This window comes from Lepidochelys olivacea (assembly GCF_965140295.1).
Source record: "Lepidochelys olivacea isolate rLepOli2 genome assembly, chromosome: 13".
In the NCBI taxonomy this organism is placed as follows: Eukaryota; Metazoa; Chordata; order Testudines; family Cheloniidae; genus Lepidochelys; species Lepidochelys olivacea.
This window is the reverse complement of record NC_140423.1, coordinates 30,862,271-30,885,676: the sequence shown is the minus strand read 5'-3', so window position 1 is coordinate 30,885,676 and position 23,406 is coordinate 30,862,271. Positions and strand designations below refer to the sequence as shown.

General features: G+C 48.9%; 1 protein-coding gene across 6 annotated transcripts in view; it reads right to left on the bottom strand.

Moving 5' to 3' along the window:
- The window catches only part of NDRG3 (NDRG family member 3), a 118,583-nt gene that overhangs the window by 7,746 nt on the left and 87,431 nt on the right, over nucleotides 1-23,406 (bottom strand). For all 6 annotated transcript variants that reach the window (XM_084645815.1, XM_084645816.1, XM_084645814.1 and 3 more), the window contains 8 exons: nucleotides 7,971-8,076; nucleotides 6,814-6,934; nucleotides 6,229-6,291; nucleotides 5,845-5,905; nucleotides 4,661-4,747; nucleotides 4,191-4,247; nucleotides 978-1,081; nucleotides 53-118 (listed from right to left, as the gene is read on the bottom strand). In XM_084645815.1, coding sequence (XP_084501941.1) covers nucleotides 53-118; nucleotides 978-1,081; nucleotides 4,191-4,247; nucleotides 4,661-4,747; nucleotides 5,845-5,905; nucleotides 6,229-6,291; nucleotides 6,814-6,934; nucleotides 7,971-8,076 — 665 coding nt within the window. The remainder of the gene's footprint in view (nucleotides 1-52; nucleotides 119-977; nucleotides 1,082-4,190; nucleotides 4,248-4,660; nucleotides 4,748-5,844; nucleotides 5,906-6,228; nucleotides 6,292-6,813; nucleotides 6,935-7,970; nucleotides 8,077-23,406) is intronic.

The window sequence follows — 23,406 nt, the reverse complement described above, 5'->3', positions numbered from 1 at the left end:
AACTAACTCTGCAGTTTGAAATGGGTGCACAGAGCGATCCACAGCAACTTACTTGAATGTTTTTGTTGTGTTTTCACCAATGCCCAGAACTGGCCTCTCAATTTCCAGGTCTCTGCGGCTAGAAGACAAAGGAGAACAACTCTCCATCAGACCAACCCAGATAATCCGGGTGTGGTGGGTGCCAATGAGATCCTGTGGATTCCGTCTGGAGAGAGGGCCATGGAACGAGAGGACTCAGCCTCCCCAAAGGCTGAAAGGCTCAAAGGAGACCAAAATACGAAGTGACAAAGGTCACACACAGAGGAATCTGTGAGCCTCATCTGAAAACGCAGCACGATGCCCCATACCACATGCAGGTACTGCTCAGAGGAGCAGCAATAAGTCAGAAAACAGGGCCTGGTCTCCGAGCTTCAGAAACAACCTGGGCTTGACCCACAGAGGCGGTGGTGGCAGGTTAGCAAAGCCACGTGGCTCACTCAGCAGAGCACCCAAAGCACCGGTTTGCACTTAAGGGTCAAAACCTGAGAGGATACGAAGGGAAACAACAGGTGGATGTGAGCCCTTTTACCAAGCGTAAAGCGCTCCTGAGCCTCCACGTCTCCTGTTTCTGAAGTGCCCCGGAGGGCAGAAAGGCTGATCTGGGCAGAAAGGCTGAGGAGGCTCGATTTGTAATAGAAAATCATTAGTTACAAGAGTCCAGAGCAGTGAGCTGAAGTCAAGGAAGGGTTGGGCTCTGTAGGGAGCTTCACACAGAGTAGCTCATTGTGGAAGAGACTCACTGAAGAATATTAGGAGGCACTAGGAAAGATTTGAGGGCGCCCCCCCGCAGTGGAGCTGAACTATTCATCCCCCATGGATTCCTCCCCTGCTCCCTGGTGTTACATTTGCTGCAATGCTGTTTGTACCCAGTGATGCACAAGGCGTGAGGGTAACTCTGAGATCGGCCTTCTATGCACTGGCAGAATGGAGTCCTGTACCTGTTATATGAGGCAAGAAACATCTGAAGGTTCTCTTGGTTAATGTCCTGTGCAATATGGAGTCTGTAAGTCTGGATCAGGTCCAGATTAGCTTGCAGTTCTTCCTGCACATGTGGGGAGAGGAGTTTAGAAAAAGACATCGATCAACCTCGTTGTTACTATTATACATTTAAAAATGCAATTTGAGAAATGAACTTCACTGACCGTGCAACAAATTACTGAGCTGGGTTCAGTTAAGCAATTCATTCTGCTGATAAAGCAAATGGTAAAAATCCCAAACCACACTCAGGACTGATTTACACTACAAGTTTTGCTAATAGAACTAGGCCCATTAGGCGTATGATCTTTTACCAAGATGATTATATTGGTACAAGCTCTATGGAGATGCAGTTATATCAGTAGAAAGGTGCCTTATACCAGTGTAGCTTATCTTGGTTCCTGAACTGGACTATGCTGTATTGGCATAAGCACTCATATTGGTATAGCTGCCTCCAAATTAGCGGCTTTTGCCACCTTCTCTGTACCATACACAATTTTCTCACATAGACAAGCCCTTTGATGGGTGTTATTTGCAGAGAAAAATCTTACCCCACTGTCCAGGCCTGTAAAGACGCTTCACCTGAGGTTAGTGCACACTCTGAAGTTTTGCCGGCATACCTATAGCAGTTAGGAGTGTGAAATCCCCCTCCCCCGCCGACACAGCTGTGCCGACAAACCCCAGTGTAGACGCAGAGCGCTCTTGTCGACACAGCTGATGTTGCTCCTGGAGGTGGTGTAGCTACGCTGGCAGAACTCCTCCTTCTGGAGGCTTACGCTGCCTCTCCACTAGGGGCCTGCTGGCACAGCACACCAGCAGGGATGTGTCGAGTAGAGAAGCCCTGACTGTGGGATCTGATTGTACGGGGAGGGTGAGAGAAAGGAGCAATGTGAGGAGCGGGCACGAGGAGGTGAAGTGGGCAGAGCAGAGCATACACTGAACAGTCACCTACAGAGGCGGGAGGTTTGGTGATTGTGACAGAGACCCACTAGGCATTCGCTCCTGTGTGTCAGCAACTCCTGCCAGGCCTGACATATTCACTACACCCAACTCACTACTGTCACAGTCTGTGTCGAAGGGGTGTGGAAGGTATCATACGTGAACTGGTCACATGCTGGTGATTAGTATCCTCATGAAATGTCTGTGTTAAGACCAGACAAGGAATTACTGAGCTTCACTAATATTATGCTTTAAAGTCTGTGACCAAACAAAGGGAGAGAACAGGATTTCTCCCACCTAGGAGGGAAGGCTGTGTCCTGTGTAATTTAGGCACAGTGGAATCAAAACAATGGCAGCCCCGTTCACGTACAAATCAGCAGGGGGATGGGAAGCCCACAGGAATGGAAGAACAGTGTGAGGTCATCCTGAGTCGGGGACAAAACAGGGAGTTTGGGAAGATATAAGGAGAGAGGAGAAGTCATCACTGGACAGGCACAAGGGCCAGAGCTCTTGCAAGCTGGGACAGATGGGTCCTTCGCCAAGGGGGCTGAAGTCCCCGGGAACTGAATATAAGTGGAAAGCCTATTTAGGCAAACCTCTTTTGCCTAGGAAGACAAGGGGAAGCATCACTTTGTACTTCTATGGAAGATCCTGATTGAGAGAAAGCCAGCCATGGCTGGAAAGAGAAAGACTGGTAAGAAATTACCTAGAACCAGTCAGCATCTAGAGAGAATCATTGTTTCCAAGACGCATGGATCTGTTTTTCCCCCTTCTGTAAAAAACTAGTTTGGGAATGGCTCAGCAGGATGCGGCCCGGCCCTGCTGCCCCTGAGGTCAGGGAGGGGGGAAAAGAGCCTCGAGGGCAGCCCAGGGCTGCTGTTCCTGAGGTCAAAAGGAAGAGCTTGACAGGAGGAGTAGGGCAGGTTAGTGCCTTGGTATGTGACTGGACACATTGTCCCACTGTCCCCACAACTCTCATAGCAAGTAAATGTCCCACTGTCCCCCCAACTCTCACAGCAAGTAAAATGTCTCCAGACTGAACACAAAGGAACCTGCCGGTCCCCTCTTATCAGCTGCGTTGGGCAAATTTGGAGGACAGTCAGGGCAACCACACACCAGGTGCCCACTGCACTAGTTTCCATGGACAGACCAGCAGCACAGGGTCTGCAGGGACTGGGAAAAGCTTAATTGTTGGGGCAGCAAAATGTCTGACCCTGTGTGGATTTGACAAACCCAGGAAAGTCCTGTTTGCAGGCTCACTTGCCACTCACACCCTCTGTTCATAGCAGCTGGGCACATCTGTAACTTCACCAACCGAACCTGTTTCTGGAGACACTAATGTAAATTCCTCAGACCTCTTAACCAGTGGGGGAATTCAGGGCAGGATTCAAAGCTAAGTAGCCGGGATAGCAAAAGGCAGCAGAGGGACAGCGGCTAAGTGGTGACACTTGGAGAAGAAGGATTGCACACAAAAGGCTCTGTTGGAACACACTGGCCTGGAAAACCCCTGTTTACTATAAAAGAGCGAGTTTGTTTGTAAAGAACTCACCCAGATTACTACATTCCTAAAAAAACATTGCACATGGCCGTGCAAGGGATGAGCTCAAACATTTCCTGAGTTCTGCCCAAATTCAGAGTTGCTCCCTAAATAAGTTCCCAAGAAATATAAGAGTTTATGGTGACGAGTGCAGACAGCTTCCTTTGTTGCTGGCTTTTTCCCAGAAGCCAGTGGAGACCTGCTCTGCACTGGGACCACAGAGGAATGGGAGCTGTGAGGAAAGAGTCTTGTTTTTAAGACCTGAGTTTGCATTGGCGGCCTATTATAAAGCTGCTGCTTCTCAGAGAGCTTCTAAATGCCTGTATGGCATCACAGCTGTGAGACTGGCATCCGCATATGCCACACGACCCTACCATTCCTTTCCTAGGTGCAGGCAGGGGACAGGGTTGTTTAGGAAATCAGCTCTTCAGCAGGAGAGAGTGGAATTCGTTCACATTTTACTGCCTTGCCTGACGCTGAGAATGGCGCGAGTGGGCAGGGCAGGTAATAGAATCTGCATGAATGTCATTAAAGGTGCCAAGTCCTGGCTGCAGGGTTGCCCAGCAGAGAACCTGGCACCACCTGTGGAAACAGTTGTTTGGCTCAGAGAGATCTCAAGATCTGAAGGACAGCTGAGTACAAAGTATAAGGCCTACACCTTGCCTAGTATCATCAGCTCTGCAGCCTGCAGGTTACTTACATGACCAAAATGGTGAGCCAAGACAATGTCCACTATGTTGGTCGTCCAGCCTGAAAACTGAAAAGTAACAAAAACATCTCATGCAAATTCCTATGAGAAACTTAGCGACAAATGACTGAAAAACTGTAAAGGCCAAACTAGCTTTAGGTACAGGGAATGAGCCCCTAGAGTTTCGGAAGGGCTTGGCTCCTGCCATAGAAGCATACAGAACACAGCTCCCTGGAGTTCACCAGCACATCCGAGAGAAATGTGCCAATCCCCTGTCCATGCTAGGACCTTGAGTGCTGTACTGACTCTGAGCTGACTGGTGATACCCAACATCACTTGCAGTAACCCAGGGTCTCCCAGTCATGCATGACCAATCCCAGCCCTGCTTCGTTTGAGAACCCAACCTGCGGGGCCTGGCTCTGTAACTTGTACAGGATGGTCTGCAGCACTCATGCACAGAAAGAGAGAGAGAAGAGTCTCACCTTGGCTGCTGCCCAGTCCATCCAGCCTTTTGCACATGGATCAACATTGATGAGCACAAGCCCCTCCACCAGGTCGGGGTGATTCAGCTGCAAGGAGAGAAACACAGCACATTCAGTGTGAGGGGCCCCAGGGGACCAGGAGGCACAATGGTTGGGGAACTCCCTGAGAGAGTCAGAGACAGCAAAATAAGAGGAGAACCTGTAACTGAAACCCTGATTGGATAATTGCTAACAATACTTCTCACAGAGCAAGGGCAGCAGCTTCACCCCATTCTACTGAAGCAAGAAAATCGAAGTGACTCTGCCAGGGTCACATGTAGGGAGTCCATAACAAAGCAGGAAGACATTTCCAGTGCTCCACCTTAACCATGGCCACACTCAGCCTCCTGTAAATTGCAGGCCCATGACATGGGACATGTTGTCAGCATCCAGAGTTTTCAGCAGGGACTGTTTGGGGAATATAGTTACATCTAGAGTCCACTCAGTTTTAATCCACTGATAGAAGGAAAGAAGCTGACTCGAGAAAGGCATGGGGAACTCAGCTATTGTGTTTACATCGCCCACACAGCTCTGCCACCACACTTGCCCACGGGGAAGAGACCAAGACAAGTTGAAACCACTTGAGATGTCCATTTTCTGGGCAGCTGGACACTGTCTAATACCCATGACCATGCTAGAACCTGAACCCAGACTGCTTACTGTGGGAAGTGAGAGCACCCACTGCTGCACTCGGAGACCCACAATGACAGCTTTCAGTCTGGATTTCCGATCCGCCTTGGATTACTGGACGCAGCACAGGAAAGCTGTTTATGGGGCTCTAAGTCTGAACTGCAGATTTTAGAAATGGGATTTATCTTTCTAGCTATGAATGCTGAGATGAGATTCAGTACAGTGTGACCATGGAGCATCTACTTGTCTCCCCTCCTACATGTGCGAGGGGCCAATCCCCAACCCCACTGACCTCTCCAGCATTTAATGGCAATTAACTGACTCTAATGGCATCCCTACGCCAGGCACTCCCCGCGAGTCTGGCAAGGCTGTAGAGCAGCCCTGGCTCTGTTTAACCCCTCAGGTACCCTAAGCAGCTCTCATTTGGATGTATCCTGAAATCCCTGCTTCTCTGCCTATGCCCTGCAAAGAGGCAGTATGGTTAGTGGGGGCAGGGTGGAAAAAAACCTACTTACTGCAAACCTGCTGAGGATGTGAGCACCTGCTCCAACGCCAATCCCAATGATGCTTTTCAGGCTGAAATACAGACGCATCAGAGTCAGAAGAGACACTTTAAACTCAAGCCCTGGGTACCCCCACCCCATCCAGACCTCAGACCAGCTCGCCTGGATCAAAGGCTTGTTCTCTTTTGGGCCCTGCAGTCACACAGCAGGCATGCGGTGGCACATGTCACTCCATGCCAAGGCTGTGTGGGCTGGGCAAGGGCCTGGGACAGCCAATGTCCATTGCACGCAGCCCAAGCAGAGCCCCGCAGGAGCACAGGCGGAGCTGCTGGAATGGCAGCATGCCCTCTTGCAATAATCTGACAGGAGTCAGCCTGGGCCCCTCTGCACACTCACCTCAGGTGGGTTAGAACAGCAGACAGCATTTCAGCCAGTTCATCCATACTAGGATAGTGGTACCTGAAACCCAAAGGAGAGGCTGGAATCGGCAAGCCTCCGAACACTGACCACCAGAGGGGACGCAGACACCAGCCTTCCGATGACATTCCAATAGGCAGGAGCGTTCGATCGGCGTGGGCTCGGGTAACTACGGTGCAGTGACACTGCAGCATGGCACATTACGGATCCCGCCCCGTAAGCTGTGTTCGCAGAGATCTCTCCAGCACAGATCCCATGCTGGAGAATGGAGGGATGGACCAAGCAACTCCAGCTATATCTTAGTTTGGGTCGGCTGGGATCATGTGCTAAATCAAAAGCTCCCAGCAGCATCACTTCCAGCACTGGCTCTTAGTGCCTCCTCTGCTCCAGAGGACAGAGACCCTGCTGGCTGGAGTGATCCCTCCCCCTACCGCCAGGGCTGACCAGGTGGCAGCCTGCCTCTGGCAGCATGGGGAGCCCCATTTGGATTAAATAGCATCTTGGTGTGAGCAGACCCTGAGCACACACCTGGAGCTCTGAGAAGGGGCTTCGGAGAGTTCTTACCCAGTCGGGAAAGGGGGAGCTCCCTCCTGCTGGCCTGGTGCATCCACATGGCACACAGCAAAGTGCTGGGTAATCTCCTGCATGTCTTCAAAGTTAAAGAATGCATTGAAACAGGATTTGTCTGCAAGAGAAATGCCTAGTGAGCCTTGGACCCGGCCCAAATTCTGCTACAACTCATGCTTGGAACAGCAGTGCCACCTGCCTGCACTGACCCAAACAGGCTGCTCTGGAAACCCCATTGCTGCTGTGCACTGTTTGGACACCCGAAGCCTGGTGGTGCATGGTGTGACCAGGGGTCTGTTAAAGTCCATGTGACAGCAATCTAGGGAGTGTTTGGTGTTGGGAGAGCAGCGGGAGGGGGTGGGGCAGAAACAATCGCAAGCTACCCTCACTGCCCAGCCAATCAGCCAGACACCACACTGCACAGCTCACACAGACTTAGTCAATAGCAAGAGGACACAGGACTGAGGAACACTGGGGTTTGCAGCCAGACCAAGAGATCCTGGTTACTCGTATACACAGGTGCTGGACTTTCCTAAGAACAGTTACGTGAGGGGCCTGGGAAGCTCCTGGGGGTAAAACCTTTTGGAAGAGGGGCTGGGGTGATGAGGACCTATAACAGCAGTGCCTGCCTTAGAGCAGTTCTCAGCACCACGCCACGTCTGCCGCTAACTAGTCTGCCCAGCCTCTCCGTAAAGGAGGGGGCAGCGCGTGGGAAGGCCTTGGGCAGGCAGCTCCAGCAGTCAGTGCTCAACTCAGCTGGGCCTTTGACTGAACTGCTGGCCGCTCTGCATCCTCACTGAGACTCCCCCCACCGGGGCCTTCAAAGATAGGGTGACCAGATAGCAACTGTGAAAAAATGGGACGGGGGTGGGGGGTAACAGGCACCTATATAAGAAAAAGTCCCAAAAAACAGGACTGTCCCTATAAAAACAGGACATCTGGTCACCCTATGCAGAGAGCTGCACTCCAGACAAAGGCCTTGTCATGTGCTCTGTCCCCGTCGCAGCTCCAGGCCAGCTTGATTTCTGTGCTCTCCACATCAGGGGACCAGGCGGCTCCCAGGGATCACTAAGTCTGGCCTTAAAACCGGCCCTTTAGAGCCGATACAGGCTGATGGGGGAGAGCGAGAGTGTCTTTGGAGCAAGAGGACTTACGGTTGAGGCCAATGTCGTGGTAAGTGAGGATGACAGGTCTCTTCCCCTTCGGGGTGCCCCGCATGGTGACATGGACAACTCCAAAAGCTGTCTCGATGTCATGCTCCTGCAGAGAGAAGACAACAGTCTCACTACAGGGACGACACAGCCAGGGGCAGACTCAGTCTGACAGGGAAGCAGGGAGCCCAGGGAGGAGAGGGGCACCCAGGGCAGGAGCCTTGGTATGTTTCATATCTACTCCTGTTCCCACAGGGACCACTAACACTGGGAAAGCCACATGAACTCTCAGCTCCTCAGAGTCACAGCCCTACCCTCACGACTGCCCAGGGCGAGGCATCCCACAGTACTTCCCGCTCCATCTCGCTCACCGCTCTGCAGAGCCAGTGCTGGCCACAGCTACTAGGCAGTTATTACACTTCACTGGTGCACAGCTAGGATGATGGTTTGAGACCAGGCTGTCTGCAACGTTAAGGTCTCTTTTCAGTCACTTTAGCAGGGTCTTTCTGGTCACATGCTGGTACAAGGTTAGAAATTAACAGAACACAGCTTCTCCTCAGACGTTTTCACAGGGGAACCCACACAACAGAGACTGTTGCATGGGCACATTCACAACAGCATTGTGCCTGCTGGCCAAACAGTATTCCTGTGGCAATGGCACCCCCAGCCTTGGAGCAGCGACCCCAGGGGGCGGGTATGTCGCTGGGACTCCTCCGAGGATTTAACGTGGGAAATGTGAGCAGCCTGCACACCTCACACCACAGCCTGGGGGATTCCCCAGCTCTCTCCCTGCAGTTCTAGGGGCCCATCCCCCGGCGTGGACGTGATTACACTATTATAAAGGTGTTTATTACCCATATAGCTATTCCTGAACGGAAAGGGGAATAAAGGATGTTTATACGGGTCTAACTGCATCCATGTTAAGGCTTCCACCAGTATAACTAGCTCACCCGCCCAGCACAGTTACTCTGGTACAAAATGTGCACAGAGTAGGCCCCAGGCTCGCACTAGATGAGAGGATACGGCACGGTGACCAAAGCCATTCTCAAACTAAACGGCCAGAGAGAACGGGCGACAAGCCTAACTGTTGGAGACCAAAAGTAAGAGGTTGTTTTAGAAGCAGAGTGACTTGTAGACCAGGCAGAGGGTCACATACTCACAGGATTTACCACAGTCAGACTGAAGAGCTGGTGACAAGCACATTCAAACTCTACTGCAAATCAGAGCTGAGATCTCTAATGCAGAAGAATATGGCCATCCCAGAACCTGAGTTGCCTTCCTTCCCACAGGGGGCATAGCCCCTTGTATGCTTTGCTGTGTTCACAGATAATCAAACCTGTCTCTGTCCACGTCCCCTGGATCCCTGACTGCTGAGCCTGCTGGCTTCCTGGATCAAAGCCTAGATGCTTAAAAGCATCTGAATGCACAGCAACTGCCCCAACAGCCAGTACAGCAGCATCCTTCCAGACTGCAGCTCAACTGCAGGCGTTCCTGGGGGAGTTTTAAGTCCATTTGCAGGACAGCCGGCCAAGGTTTTCCCCCCAAACACAGAAAAAGGGAAGACACTGGTCTACCAATTACCAGCCTCCCTGCCTATCTAGTCTCATGTATTTTAGTCATCCACCTGCTTTTATATCTGCCATACTGCAGTACCCAAGAGCCAGTCAGTTAGGCCTTGGCTACAATACTCCGAACTCAGTCCTGTCCAGTGTCTTAACCACAGGACTGCAGCAATATGTTAAATAACAACATAAATGAAATGCAATAAAATCAGCTGAATGCAATGGGAAGGGTGTCAGATCAAAGAGACAAACTGCATGGTATTCCAGAAGTGAGACACTCTACCAGAACACTTGGCCACCCTGCACAGCCTGGGGAACGTTTGTGATGCATGGAGGAGAGAGCAGCGTACACAGATTTCCGTGCTAGGTGTGTGCAACACAGCCACGTTCCTGCTCTGCAGGGATTGCAGGCACGCAGTTTGTGCACCCATTTAACGACAGTTCCAAGGCCTGCTCTACACACACTGCACCAGCTTAACAAAGGTGTTGTGCAGCACCAATTTAATCAAACCAGTGCAACTTCCTGCAGCCTGTCTGCACGGTGGTTAAACTGGGTTTGCATTGGTTGAGCTTGCAGCATGGGAAAGCTGACCCAACTAAGAGCACTCATGCACAAAGCGGCACTTAATGGAATCGGTTAATGCCACACCTGCAGTTACACTGGCATAACTGTGTGCAGACCAAGCCTTGGAACATGGGCGAAGTCACAGAGGGGTTGGCTCCCCAGTCTGACCTCTAACCCTTTTCCTGATGTAGGAAAGCCCTAAGGAGAGAGGGTTTGCCTGCTTGTAGAACCCCAAACAGTCCACATTTAAAACACGTTTTTAATTGGCTTTGGGTGAAAGCATAAGCATGGAAAATCTCAGCCTCAAAGTAATTTCCTAGAAAGTTCTGAGCAACTGGAAAAGGGGGATTAGAATGGGAGTGGAATTCAGCTTTGTCTCCCTCTCAGCATTGCTAATGTGTCCATTGCTAAGGATACGATTTAGTCACAGAGATCGTGGCAGCCACGGATTCCACGACTTTACCCCATCTCTGTGACTCCTTCAGCTGTCAGTGGCTGGGGTCGGAACTAGGGCTGTGCGCCCCTGCCCTGTGGCTGGGGCCTAGACTATGTGCGCTTTCCCTCCCTCCATGGCTGCGGTTGGGGCTATGCACCCCTGCCCCATGGCTGGGGCTGAAGCCGGGACTGTGCACCCACCCCCAACACGGCTTCAGTCAGGGCCATGCATCCCCACCCGTGGCTGGAGCTGTGTGCCCCTGCCCCACGGCTTCAGCCAGGGCTGAGTGCCCCCCCCATCCCGTGGCTGTGCCTCCCCCCTGGTGGTAGAGTTCATGCTGTCAGTCCCCCCCTCCCACCCCAGCCCTACCCTCTGGCTATTTTTAGTACAAGTCAAAGGCAGGTCACAGGCTCCTGTGAATTTTGTTTATTGCCCATGACCTGTCTGTGACTTGTACTAAAACTAACCAAGACAAAATCTGCACTTTAGCCATCATACAGAAACAAAGTTTACAGTGGCGTGGTAGAGGTGTGGAATGTGACCCTGGATACAACCATATATTCAAAAGACAGCCATCAAAAACCAGACTTCCAGAATGGCCATCACCCCTCATGAAAATATACAACCCACCTCTGATGCAGCCTTACCACAACATTATCGGTGTGCACATGAATACAATTTAGATTAGACTGTAATCTTCCTTAGACGGCAAACAGAGACCATCAGTTACAGGCTGTACAGTGCCTAGAACAATGTGACCTTGGCCCCCAGGTGCTATCACAATACCAATTAATCATCACAATCTCACACATACTTCAGCCTCATACCACATCCATAACTGGAGCAGAGGGATAAACACACTGACATTTTCTCCCTGGGTCTTGTTTGTCCTTGCGAAGTGTCCAGATATTTCAGCAGGATGTGAGAGAGGAAATTCCGCAGCTGTTCCACGGAGGGGCTGGAGCAACACTCAGTGCCAACGGGCCCTGAGCTGCAGAGACATCCACACACTGCCCAGAGAACCAGCCCTTAAATGGTGGCTTAAATCGGAGTGCTTTGCAGCTGCCTTCAACTCACTAATGGAGAGACGGTGCCCCTGGAGTTGGCAGAGCTCAGCATGCAGTGCTCCATTTTGAACCACATGGCAGGACTGCCTGGGTCACGCCTGAAGGACTGCATCTTGGGGCTTGTTCCTGTGGCCACATCTCCACGTTAGTGATGGAGGCAGCCACAGGACACTGTGCAGAACCCCCTGGCCTCCACCCAGCCAGTCCTGAACTACAGCTGTCTAAACTGGGCACACCACAACTAATAACCCATCAAAACAAAGCTAATGCAGAGTTTAGTTTTAAAAGTGTCTGAATTTTTTTTTAAAGAGTGAATTAGGATGTGACCCTGAAATCGTGGCCAAATGTGGTATAGGTAAAAAGAAATCAAAGTCTGGGGCAATGAACAGCAGATGGTGCCACCTCCCTCCCTGATAGCTGGGGGTTGGCCAGCCTGCTGACACTCCTTCTGGAAACCCAGCACCTGAGCTCTCCACTTCTGACTGCTGTCAGTAAGTACCTCGATGATCAGATGCAAGGCCATCCCCAGCCAGCCTGGAGTGAGTGATTACAATTCTCTCCTGTTCCAGGTGGGAACATGCTGCTGCTCCCATGTACTAAGTAAAGGAGAAAAAACCAAAGCACAACAAAGCTGCCATGCACATTACGGCCCAAACAATCCCCAGCTCGCTCCACACGTTCTCAAAGGCAACGAGGGCTCACTACGGAACCCACGGCTTTGTCACACTTCAAGGCAGGATCCTTAAAATTAGGCCCCAGTGCTCCAAGGTGTAAATTGATATTCTGCCCAATTCCTGCAAAGGAGCAGCCTAGCACTGTGTAGGGTTGCCAATTTTGGTTGGACGTATTCCTGGAGGTTTTATTCCTGGCCCAAGGAGGACTGAGATGGGTGCCTCCTGTTACTCCTGTCCCGCTTCCTATTATAATCCTGCCTGAGAGGAGCAGAGTAGAAGTGTAGGGCGGGCTGAGGTTTGAACAGCTTCCTTTGGGGGGGTCGGCGTGTGAATCCCCAGGGATTTAAGGGTTGCCCGCGAGTCCTTAAGGCTATGGAGCCTAGAGTCTATCTGCTCTGAAAAGAGTCCTGAACAGTCAAAGGCCCTGAATAGTATTCTGGACCTCATGCGGGAGCCCCGAGAGCTGAAGCCAGAAGCAGCATCTCATGGTTACAGCAGTAGCCATCGTGTGTGAGTGGCCGAATCTGCTGAGTCCAACATGGCCTATAGGCAGGTCCTTGCGATCACCTTGCCCTCCTCCACGACTGCCCCGAACTCAGAGCAGGGATTCTCCAGAAGCAATTAATGGAATTGGACAAGGTGTTCCAGGAATTGTAGCAATAACGGCTGAGGACTGCCTGCTGGTTTGATATGCGAAGCTGGAGCCCCCGCGATGGAGTACACCTTCTGACCAAAGACATCTAGCTATTTAACTTCCTGGGACTTGGAGGGGGGTCAGCCCCAACTGTCCCTGCCGTTCCTTGTGGTTAGCCACCTTCACCACCACAGTACCCAGCTGCGGGTGGGTGTATAGGTGTTCATACTCTTCAGACAGCACAAAGTACTTGCGTTCTATCCCTTTAGCCATGCGGGTAATACAGGTGAGTGTTTGCCACAAAACCTTGGTTCTGGATTGTCTTAATGAGGGGCAGGGCTAATCTCGAAGGACCTTCAGGGGCCAGAATGCCCTGCATGGGATCGGTCTCCTTTGAGACCACCTCTGCTTGCATATTCAGGTTCTGGGCCACCATCCTGAGCAGGTCCTGATACCCCCCTGGTGTCCACAGCAGGCAGTGTGGTGGAGGGGAGGATGAGGATGATGTCCTCTGGGGAACTGGGTCTTCTTGACCCTTTAGCTCACGGAGATCCCCATGTGGCTACCCCTTGAGCGGTGCTGGGGACAGCACTGGTTCCTGATACCACACCAGTCTTTGTACCGGCGCAGTGCTGGGCCCTGCATCAGTGCCGGAGCTAACCTGGGTGGCCGTTTCTTGTCCACGCAAAGGCTCCCGGGTCACCGAGGTGGCAGAGGGAGGGATCTGCACCTCCAAAGCCACCGACACGGATCTGGAACCCAGGCCCTGGGCTTGTATCCAAAAGGGACATTGGGCTGGCCCCTGCCACTGTGGAGGCCAGGACGCCATAGGCAGTAGCTGCCCTTCATCCTGCCCTGAGCAGTGTCGGGATCAGCGCTGGGATCAGTACTGGCCCCTACTAGAGGCATAGGAGTCTGCCTCCACAAAGCAGTCTGATATCGGTGACCAGGGCAGCGCGGGCCAAGACGGTGCCGGGGAACGGTGCCGTGGAGATGGTGATTGGTCACAAATCAATGTAGGCTTGCCCCTGGAGGACACGGTGCCTCTTTGTAGGGCCAGCGCGCGAGCCGGAGTTATGGCGGTGGAATGCGCCATCACCACGATCAGGACCTGGCCACTTCAAATGGATCTGGCATGGACGGGGAGGGAGGGGTCTATATCCTCCTCCAGGTCCTCCCACACCAGGAAGTCCACCGGGACCATACTCGACAGACCTCCCCGCAAGGCTGGAGTCGACAGTGCCAGTATAGGCAGGGCTAAGGTTGGGTGTCCCGACACGTGACACACCCCACAGGTGCCTGCTTGCTCCGTTACTTTAGTGGGGAAACGCCCCCGTCTGCTCCCCTTTTCTTCTGTGGCACTGGCGAATTGGAACAGTGCCTGGCGTTTGCAGTAGAGGAGGTCTTCGGCGTCGGGGAATGGCGGTGCCGACAGTCCTTAGCGGAGTCTTTTCTCGGCGCTGAACCCTCCCCCACCAAGACCGGCGTGCTGCGCACCAAAGTGCCAGACGTGGGTCAGCTGGAGGCAGAGGTTTGACTCCATCAGGAGGAGTTTTAGCCGAAAGTCCCGTTCCTTTTTGGTTCTGGGCTTGAAGCCTTGGCAGATTTTACACTTGTCCGACTGGTGTGCCTCTCCCTGGCACTTCAGGCAGGAGTCGTGTGGGTCTCCCTTGGGCATAGGCTTCAGCTTGAAACCCTGAGACCGAGGCATGACCTGGTCTCTGGGACAGGAACGAAATGTTAGTGGGAACGAAATGGTCACTGGCGGTAAGAAGGAACTGAAGCAGCAGTGGGTCAGCAGGGACCTATATACACCGCCATGAAGGTGCCACTCCAGGGGCCTCCACAGCCGACCCGATGGGTACCGCTAAGGGGAAAACCTTCCAACGACTGTGCACGTGGCGCACACACACCTACTTGGAATCGACATGAGTAATCATTCAAGGAAGAATAAGGGGGCTGCAGGGTGTCGCAGTGGGATACTAGGGGAGGCTAGTTATGGTGACATAACAAACGGCAGCATCTAAACTGACACTTTGACGCTTAAACTTTGCCACAAAACGCTTTATGCGTCTCATTGAGGTGGTTTTGTTTTGTCGGCAAAACAGGAGAGTTTTGACAACAAAAGTAGCTTTGTGTGTGAACACCTCCCCTGTTTTGTCGGCAAACGCTCCTTTTTGCCGAAAAAACTGTGTAGCATAGACAAGGCCTAAGACTGTTGGAACTTGTAGTGAGAGAGACCTTTGTTTTGCATTCACTTAGCTTGTTAAATTAGGTATTAGTTGTGTTTTACCTTTTATTTCCTTGTAACCAATTCTGACTTTTATGCCTCACTACTTTAAATCACTTAAAATCTATCTTTCTGTAATTAATAAATTTGTTCTATTGTTTTATCTAAACCAGCATGTTTGGATTAAAATGTTTGGGAAACTTCATCTGGGATAACAGGATTTGTGCATATCATTTTCTATTTATGAAATGACTGACTATCTATGAGCTTGTATTGTCCAGGAGAGTGCGGGGCAGTATAACACATAGTTCTGGGGGGAAACTCTGGGACTGGGAGCAATTTACATGCTGGAGGCTGTTTGGGAGCAGACCAGGAGTGGTTGCTCTCGTGGCAAAGCAATGTAAAAGGCACCACAGGTGGAGAATTGAGGGGATACAGCCATCCATCAGTCAAGATTGTACCCTGGGTAATGTCACAGCCATCTGTATTAAAAACTCAGCAAACACATTTACTAGAGAATGGTGAAGTGTTTTCTTCTGCATAAAGTAAAAATTACTTTAATCCCACTCAGTGCTATCTTAGCTCTATAGGCCACATAACACTTCAGGCCTAGGATCTGATCAACCCCCTCCCCCCCATATTAAACCAGCATTGGGTGAAACTCATCATTAAAATAATAAAGAAAAAGAATGTTCTGCTGCTGTTAAAGCACCCTCCCCCGCCCGGAACGTGCCTAACAAAAGTTATCACCACCATGGTTGTAAAGTAAAGACACCTAGGTTCTGGGAAATTTTAGGAAGGATCTAAAGAGAGACTCAACAAATAGTATAATAATCTCTAAGCAGAGCTTTTATGCTGACCATCTGCTTGAACAAACAAAAAAATCACAAATATGTTACAATTTACACATAAAAAACAAAATGTAAAAGACTTAAGCAGGCAGGAGGACATGTAGGTGCCAGTGTATAATTGGTTCAAATTTTTGTTAATTAGGGATATGGGATAATGTGATAGGTTTAATAATTTTTTTGAAAGTAGTTAGTTTTACCTATATAATGCAAATTAAAAAAAAAGCTCTTTGGGAACTATTCCAGGACTGTGATTCAACATCAAGCTGCTGGAATTCTTACCCCTCTGCACAACAGTGATGTGCAGAGGCATCACTGGGAACCCCCGAGCGGATCATGACTGGCCATCGGGTGAAGTCTGTCTGAACACTGGGAGTGGTGAGCATAAAAGATTTGCTTGGCATATGTGTTCTTTGTGTACTGCTAACAAGTAGATGTTTAGAACACAGCTACGTAAGGCTCTTTCACTTGGAAAAGGTCCCGCAGACCAGGTCACGCCTTGAGCCCTTGGTAGGGTATAGGCGGGATGCCCTAGATTATGTGGGTAACACCACCACAAGAACAGCTCAGGTCATGAAGATAAGTCACAACAAGGCACAATTCGTTATACTTCACATTGGCACCTCAAGCTGACCCGAAGCTCAGACTCTGACTCCAACAGTCAACACTGCTGGTGGCATGAAAAAGGAAGGCTGATTCCAATGCACAAAGAGGATTGTTTCAGTTAGCCTCAGAGCGCTCCCCATCACAGGACCGGGAGGGGAGAGAGGCTGGCAGGGAGCAAACAGGAAGAGTGCACTGAAAAAGGGCTGTTTGGAAATCGCAGCAGTAAGGGCTCATGTTTTGTCTGCAGTGTCCATTTGAGTCTTGAGTGATTGGCAGATCCTGCACTCCCGGAGTCAGAAAAGCAAGTCACAGGAACACATGTTTAATGTGGGCTTGGGAATTCCCTTTGGAGAAGGTGCCAGCCACCATCAGCCTCAAAGGAAGTGTTTATTTCTAATCCACCAGCCCACAACATATTATGTAGTCCAGGTATCTGGGTCCCGAGTTAGGATTCCAATGGGTGAAGGTCCAGCAGAATGGGAGGGGTTGAATCATCTGCTCAAAACTAAAAGTGTATTGGAGAATGGGAGTAAATCAAAGGACAATGATGAACTCTGAGGACAATGGAGATTCATAAACAGTGGAGGGTTGACTCAGAGCAGCTCCAAGATCCATGCCCAGAAAAGGTTTGCAGGTACAAGAGCCCACCCCACCACTACACCTATGTTTCAACTGGCATTAACTATGCAATTGGGGAGGTGAACATTGGGCTCTTCTGCCTGAAAGGAAGCCACTTATCGGAAGAGCCTCTGCTTCAGTGACCTCAGACTAAAGGCTATGTCTCCACCTCCGCAGTGTGATAGCTAACATGCTGTAAAACCCTAGTGTAAACAGACAAGCTGTAGTCGTGCCACAATGTAGCTGGTTGTGTTGCACCGGAATTTGAACCCCCTGTGTGTACCCCAGAACTTGACAGTTCTGCAGTCAGCCATTTTATATGTTCAGCCACTGCCAGCTGAAAACCAAACATCTCTTAGCTAGGAATAATAATACTAGAAATATTTTGAGATGAGTAGTTTGTTGAAATTAGGAGAATTGGTGACCCAGTAGAGGTTACTATGCTGACCCACAGAGAGTCATGGTAGGTTATATGTTTTGTTAGAGCAGTGGTTTTCAAACTTTTTGTATTGGTGACCCCTTTCACATAGCAAGCCTCTAAGCGTGACCCCCCTCTCAAAAGAAAGTCTGAACAGCCACGAGAGCCCTTGGCTGGCTGTATGACCCGTATGGATCCGAAACACTGCTGTAACAGCAAAGCAAGACAGTACAAGCTCTAGTTAGCAAGAAGTTTGAGATCCTTTCCTCTCAATCACTACAACACAAAGGAAATTCTCCAGGTGACTGTTGGAACCAGGAGTGTGCTGTAATGAAGTTCACCATCCACTGCTCAGCGATTGAATTCCCCTCTCCCCCAAGGTTACTCACGCCATGTCTTTCCTTTCTCTCTGAGGGGAAGAATTCTGGGAGGGCAGGTGTACACTTAAGAACTGCAGCAACCCAGCTACACCGGTGAAGCTGCGCTACTGTCGTGCTTCAGCGAAGACACTACTATGCCAATGGGAGAGCTTCTCCTGTTGGAGTAGTTACTCCACCTCCATGAGAGGCAGTAGCTATGTTGATGGGACAAGCCCTCCCGTCAACATAGCACTGTCTACACCGGGGGCTGCGTCAGTATAACCACATAGCTCAGGGGCACCCCTGAGCAATATAGTTATACCATGTAAGTTTACAGTGTAGACCTGGCCTCAGACTCCCATCACAAGAGGGGGCTAATTAAGGAGGGCTCAGTGGTTCGCAAGTGCACTTCCAGACCGCAGAGGAGTGACAATTGCCTGAGCAGTTCCACTCTCCGCAGTCATTCTCCTCCCCCACAACTCCCAATTGTTTATTGTTGAGCTACATTGTGCATAAATGGTGTATTCAGAAGGGCTCTCTCCGAAGCTGAAGCACACCACATGCCAGCAGCAGCACAATGAAAGATGTGAAAGCCAAGGACACAGCCAAGGTATCATACAGCTTTAAAAACATAACAACCATGTGTGTGTGTTAAAATAGCAAGTACATGAACTCTGAAAACAGACGAGAACAGCACAGTCATACTTTGTGCCTCCCGACCTCGACAGTGTCACTTTACACTAGAACAGAGTCCAGCTGCACATGGTAATAGCAGGTATTGAGATTCAATTACAACACAGACTAGAAAGTGTACAGAGCTAACTTTATATTATTTTTTATTACAAATATTTGCACTGTAAAAATGATAAACAAAAGAAATAGTATTTTTCAATTCACCTCATACAAGTCTCGTAGTGCAATCTCTTTGTCATGAAAGTGCAACTTACAAATATAGATATTTTGTTACATAACTGCACTCAAAAACAAAACAATGTAAAATTTTAGAGCCTACAAGTCCACTCAGTCCTACCTATTGTTCAGCCAATCACTAAGAGAAACATAAGCTAAAGATTCATATGCCGCTTTGTGCTTCAGCCACCGTTCCAGAGGATACGCTTCCATGCTGATGATACTCGTTAAAAAAATAATACATTAATTAAATTTGTGACTGAACTCCTTGGGGGAGAAGTGTATGTCCCCAGCTCTGTTTTACACGCATTCTGCCATACATTTCATGTTATAGCAGGCTCGGACGATGATCCAGCACACGTTCGTTTTAAGAACACTTTCACTGCAGATTTGACAAAACGCAAAGAAGGTACCAATGTGAGATTTCTATAGCACTTGACCCAAGGTTTAAGAATCTGAAGTGCCTTCCAAAATCGGAGAGGGACGAGGTGTGGAGCATGCTTTCAGAAGTCTTAGAAGAGCAACACTCTGATCTGGAAACTACAGAACCCGACCCACCAAAAAAGAAAATCAACCTTGTGCTGGTGGCATCTCACTCAGATGATGAAAACGAACACGTGTCAGACCGCACTGCTTTGGACTATTATCGAGCAGAACCTGTCATCAGCATGGACGCATGTCCTCTGGAATGGTGGTTGAAGCATGAAGGGACATATGAATCTTTAGTGCACCTGGCACATAAATATCGTGTGGCATCAGCTACAACAGTGCCATGCGAACACCTGTTCTGACTTTCAGGTGACATTGTAAACAAGAAGCGGGCAGTATTATCTCCTGCAAATGTAAACAAACTTGTTTGTCTGAGTGATTGGCTGAACAAGAAGTAGGACTGAGTGGACTTGTAGACTCTAAAGTTTTACATTGTTTTATTTTTGGATGCAGTTTTTTTTTACATAATTCTACATTTGTAAGTTCAACTTTCATGACAGATTGCACTACTGTAATTGTATTAGGTGAATTGAAAAATACTATTTCTTTTGTTTTTTACAGTGCAAATATTTGTAATAAAAATAAATATAAAGTGAGAATTCTACACTTTGATTTCTGCGTTGTAACTGAAATCAATAATTTGAAAATGTAGAAAATATCCAGAAATATTTAAATAAATGGTAACAGCATGATTAATCTCACGATTAATTTTTTTAATTGCTTGACAGCCCTAAAAGCTACTTTAAGACAGAGTTAAGGTGGAGGGCACACATCAGTGATTTAGGGAAGAACTGTAATTACTGTAATTATCTCCAGCGCAACCATTATAAACTCGAGAAATACAGAGTTAAATGCAAACATAAAAGAAACCCAAACATGTTAAGGTGTGGAAATGCAATCAAAGCACCCACACAACTTTAACTCTGTCCTGTAGTGACATCCTGAAATAACCATACAACTATGATTAATACATAACAGCGTTCGTCATCCCAGAGTAAACTGATTTTTAAAGACAGTTTCTCATTTTTCCCCTCATGACCTTACCATGTCTGGATTTCTTTTCAGGTTAACCTGGACTCTGAATTTCCTGGCTTTACAATGCTGCTTGTTATTTTGGGCATTGCAGAATTCTGGCTTTCCAACCCTCGTGAACCATTTCAGCCCGGCAGCATGGTCAAGAAAGCAGTTCCAGGTCTCAGCTCACCTTTCATAAGTAGCATGCTGACATCAGCACCCCCTTTTCTCTCTCGGTGGGGGGAAAGGGAGCCGTACCAGAGACAGACTGGATTAAATGCTGTTGTGTGTCAGGCAGAGGTCACAGCCCTAGAGTGGATTTTTTTTAAACGACAACATACATTTCAAATGTCAGGAAAAGGAGGAGAATTTTATGTCAACAGGGCATTTGCCTCTCAAAGCAAACACAAAGGGTGTGCCGGCACAATAAAGACACAAACTCAGTTCCACTAACTGCAGGTCACCAACACCATCTGCCCATCAGCCAGCCAGCCAGCCCTCAACAAGATCATTTAATCTGCCATCTGCTTGCTAAGGGGGGGATAAGCTCAGCCCAGCATTTCATTAGAGCTCACAGAGCTGGAGTGTAATGGGGATCTGAGATTCTAGGTTAATACATTTTATTTCAGAGAATAAACTAGATTACTACTATTAATGAAAAAGGAAGAAATTTACCTAGGCCTGTAAGCAGTGTGCCAAACCTACCGTTTACTCTCACGTAAAATGGTTAGCAGATTATTCAGGGGTTGTTTTGAATGGAGTAATGGCACCCTGGCACACTGACCATTGTTATCAGCATCGAGTTGTGTTTAGTAGTGGCTAAATGCGTATCAAAAAAGGAGGACAATGTCCTCCATTGGTCAGCTGCAATGCAGGCAGACAGGCTGGGAGCCCCTCCACCCCACTCTGACCCAGAGAAACGAATCTCTGGAGCAAGAGAAGGGGCTTGCCATTTGGATTAGCATAGAACTGTTTCAGACCAGTCAGGCCAAGCCTAGATTTATTCATAACTGAAAATAAATACGCCAACCACCTGGGAAGTTAGTAACAGCTTACAAAAGGGGAAGTGTACATAGCCTCACAGCAGCCAGAATGCATGGCAAATATGAACAAAGGTATTCCTAAAGACAGCAATGAGCGCTGAAGCTTTAGTGAAAGCAGCATGTATAAAATGTGCTTTGTGCACCACGCAGTTCAGAGGAACATCTCCCTCTACACGAAGGACATTCCAAGCAAGACTGAAAATAGCAGCTGGGACTCAATTAATTTATCTTCTTAGCAGCTAAATATTTATCCCAAAACATGAGCACCTGCAAACTAATGCAAAGCACTCTGAAACTCTAGCATTCACCTGGAACGAGTTCTGGATTTGCCATACCAGATCAGACATGGTGCCATCCAGTGTAATATTCTACCAAGAGAAAAGTTCACAGTGGCCCTGGTCAATTGTGAAAAGGAGGAAAATGACTTTCTTACCCTGCAGGCAAATCAGCTTATGGCCTGAAACATGAGATGTGCTTACCCACGGTTGGTACACTCCTGACCTCTGCTCTACTCAGTCCATGTCTCCTCATGCTTGATGTCTGGGCAAAGGCAAGACTCTGAACACCAAAGGGTTAATATGTTCCAGCAAGAGTGATCATGTAAGATTGAGTTCTCTCAAACCATCCTGCTGAAAAAGGATGTTCATAATATTAGCCCAGCTCAGTCCAAGGCACTTTCAGAGTAGAAGAGTGAGGAAAACTCACTTCTAGCATAGGCCTTGTCTGTGTGCCAATTTGCACCTATTTAGTTAAACCAGTGCAAACCCCTGTGGGAACACACTTATTTCCACTTACACCAGACTTATTTAGATTTCATTTAAACCTGTTCGTTATGGAATTAAGCTAAAGCAAAGAAGCCTGGTTTAAACTAATATCTCTGCTCATCCAGCCTTTGGCACCAGTTTAACTAAATCAATTTAAAAATCACACCATTAAGTTCAACCTGTGCCATTCTGCATGCAGACAAGCAGCCCCCAGGGTCTGTGAAAATTGTGATTGAAAGCTCAGTACTGAGACAAGTGCACTTGTGACAGTATTGGAAATCCATGAAGATGTATGTTGGAGGAGAAAAATAGGGACGTACCATATAACTCCACAGAAACATGGAGGGAAAGGGTGAAAAATCAGGCAAAGATACAGCCAGAGGGACAGGACTGTGAAAAACCAAAACTGAACAGTTTAATGGATAAGTCAGTGACTCCCATCTAGAGGGTGGCCTGGCTTCTCCAGGCAGCAATTTAAAGGGCCTGGGGCTCCCAGCAGTGGCTGGAGCCCCAGGCCCTTTAAATTGCCACCAGAGCCCTGTTGCTGGAGCCCTGGGGTAGCGGCAGCGGGGCTCCGGGGGCTATTTAAAGGGCCGGGGCTCCCGCTGCCTCTATTGCAATCTCCAAAGTGCCGTTCTATTCTGAAAATTGACTCAATGTATAGTGGGTTTTTAGGTCAATAACTTCAGACTGAACTTGCCCTTGTACTCCTGGTATCTGCCTGTGTTCCTCCAGCTTGGAGGAATTTGGGTCCCCTTCTATATATGTGTCTTTTAGGAAGATCGAGCTTGAAGCGCTTTTGCAGTTTCACTTACAATTCATGGCAAGTTGGGCAACTCACTGCATGGGCAAAGCACAGAAAGCCAGACAGCAGACTGGAAGGAGTTTACAGATGAGCCCTACAGGGTTTTTAAAAACTGGACATGTCCCTTTTTGATTTTGTTGTGATTTAAGGAGGCCTGGAAGAATTCCCTTCCCCCCACCCCCGCCCCTTTTGTATTTTGTTAAACATGAAGGAAAAGTTGCCCTTTTAAAGTGTCTGGTTAGCTGGGTCCACAGGGACAGGAGAGGCACAGCAATCGAGCCCATTTAACAATGTAAGCAGCATCTATTGCAATCGTTCCAAACTTTATTAATCCACATACCGCCTTTCTTTATAAGTTGTCGTGAAGTGAACTGATGGAACGTGAAACTCATGTACCA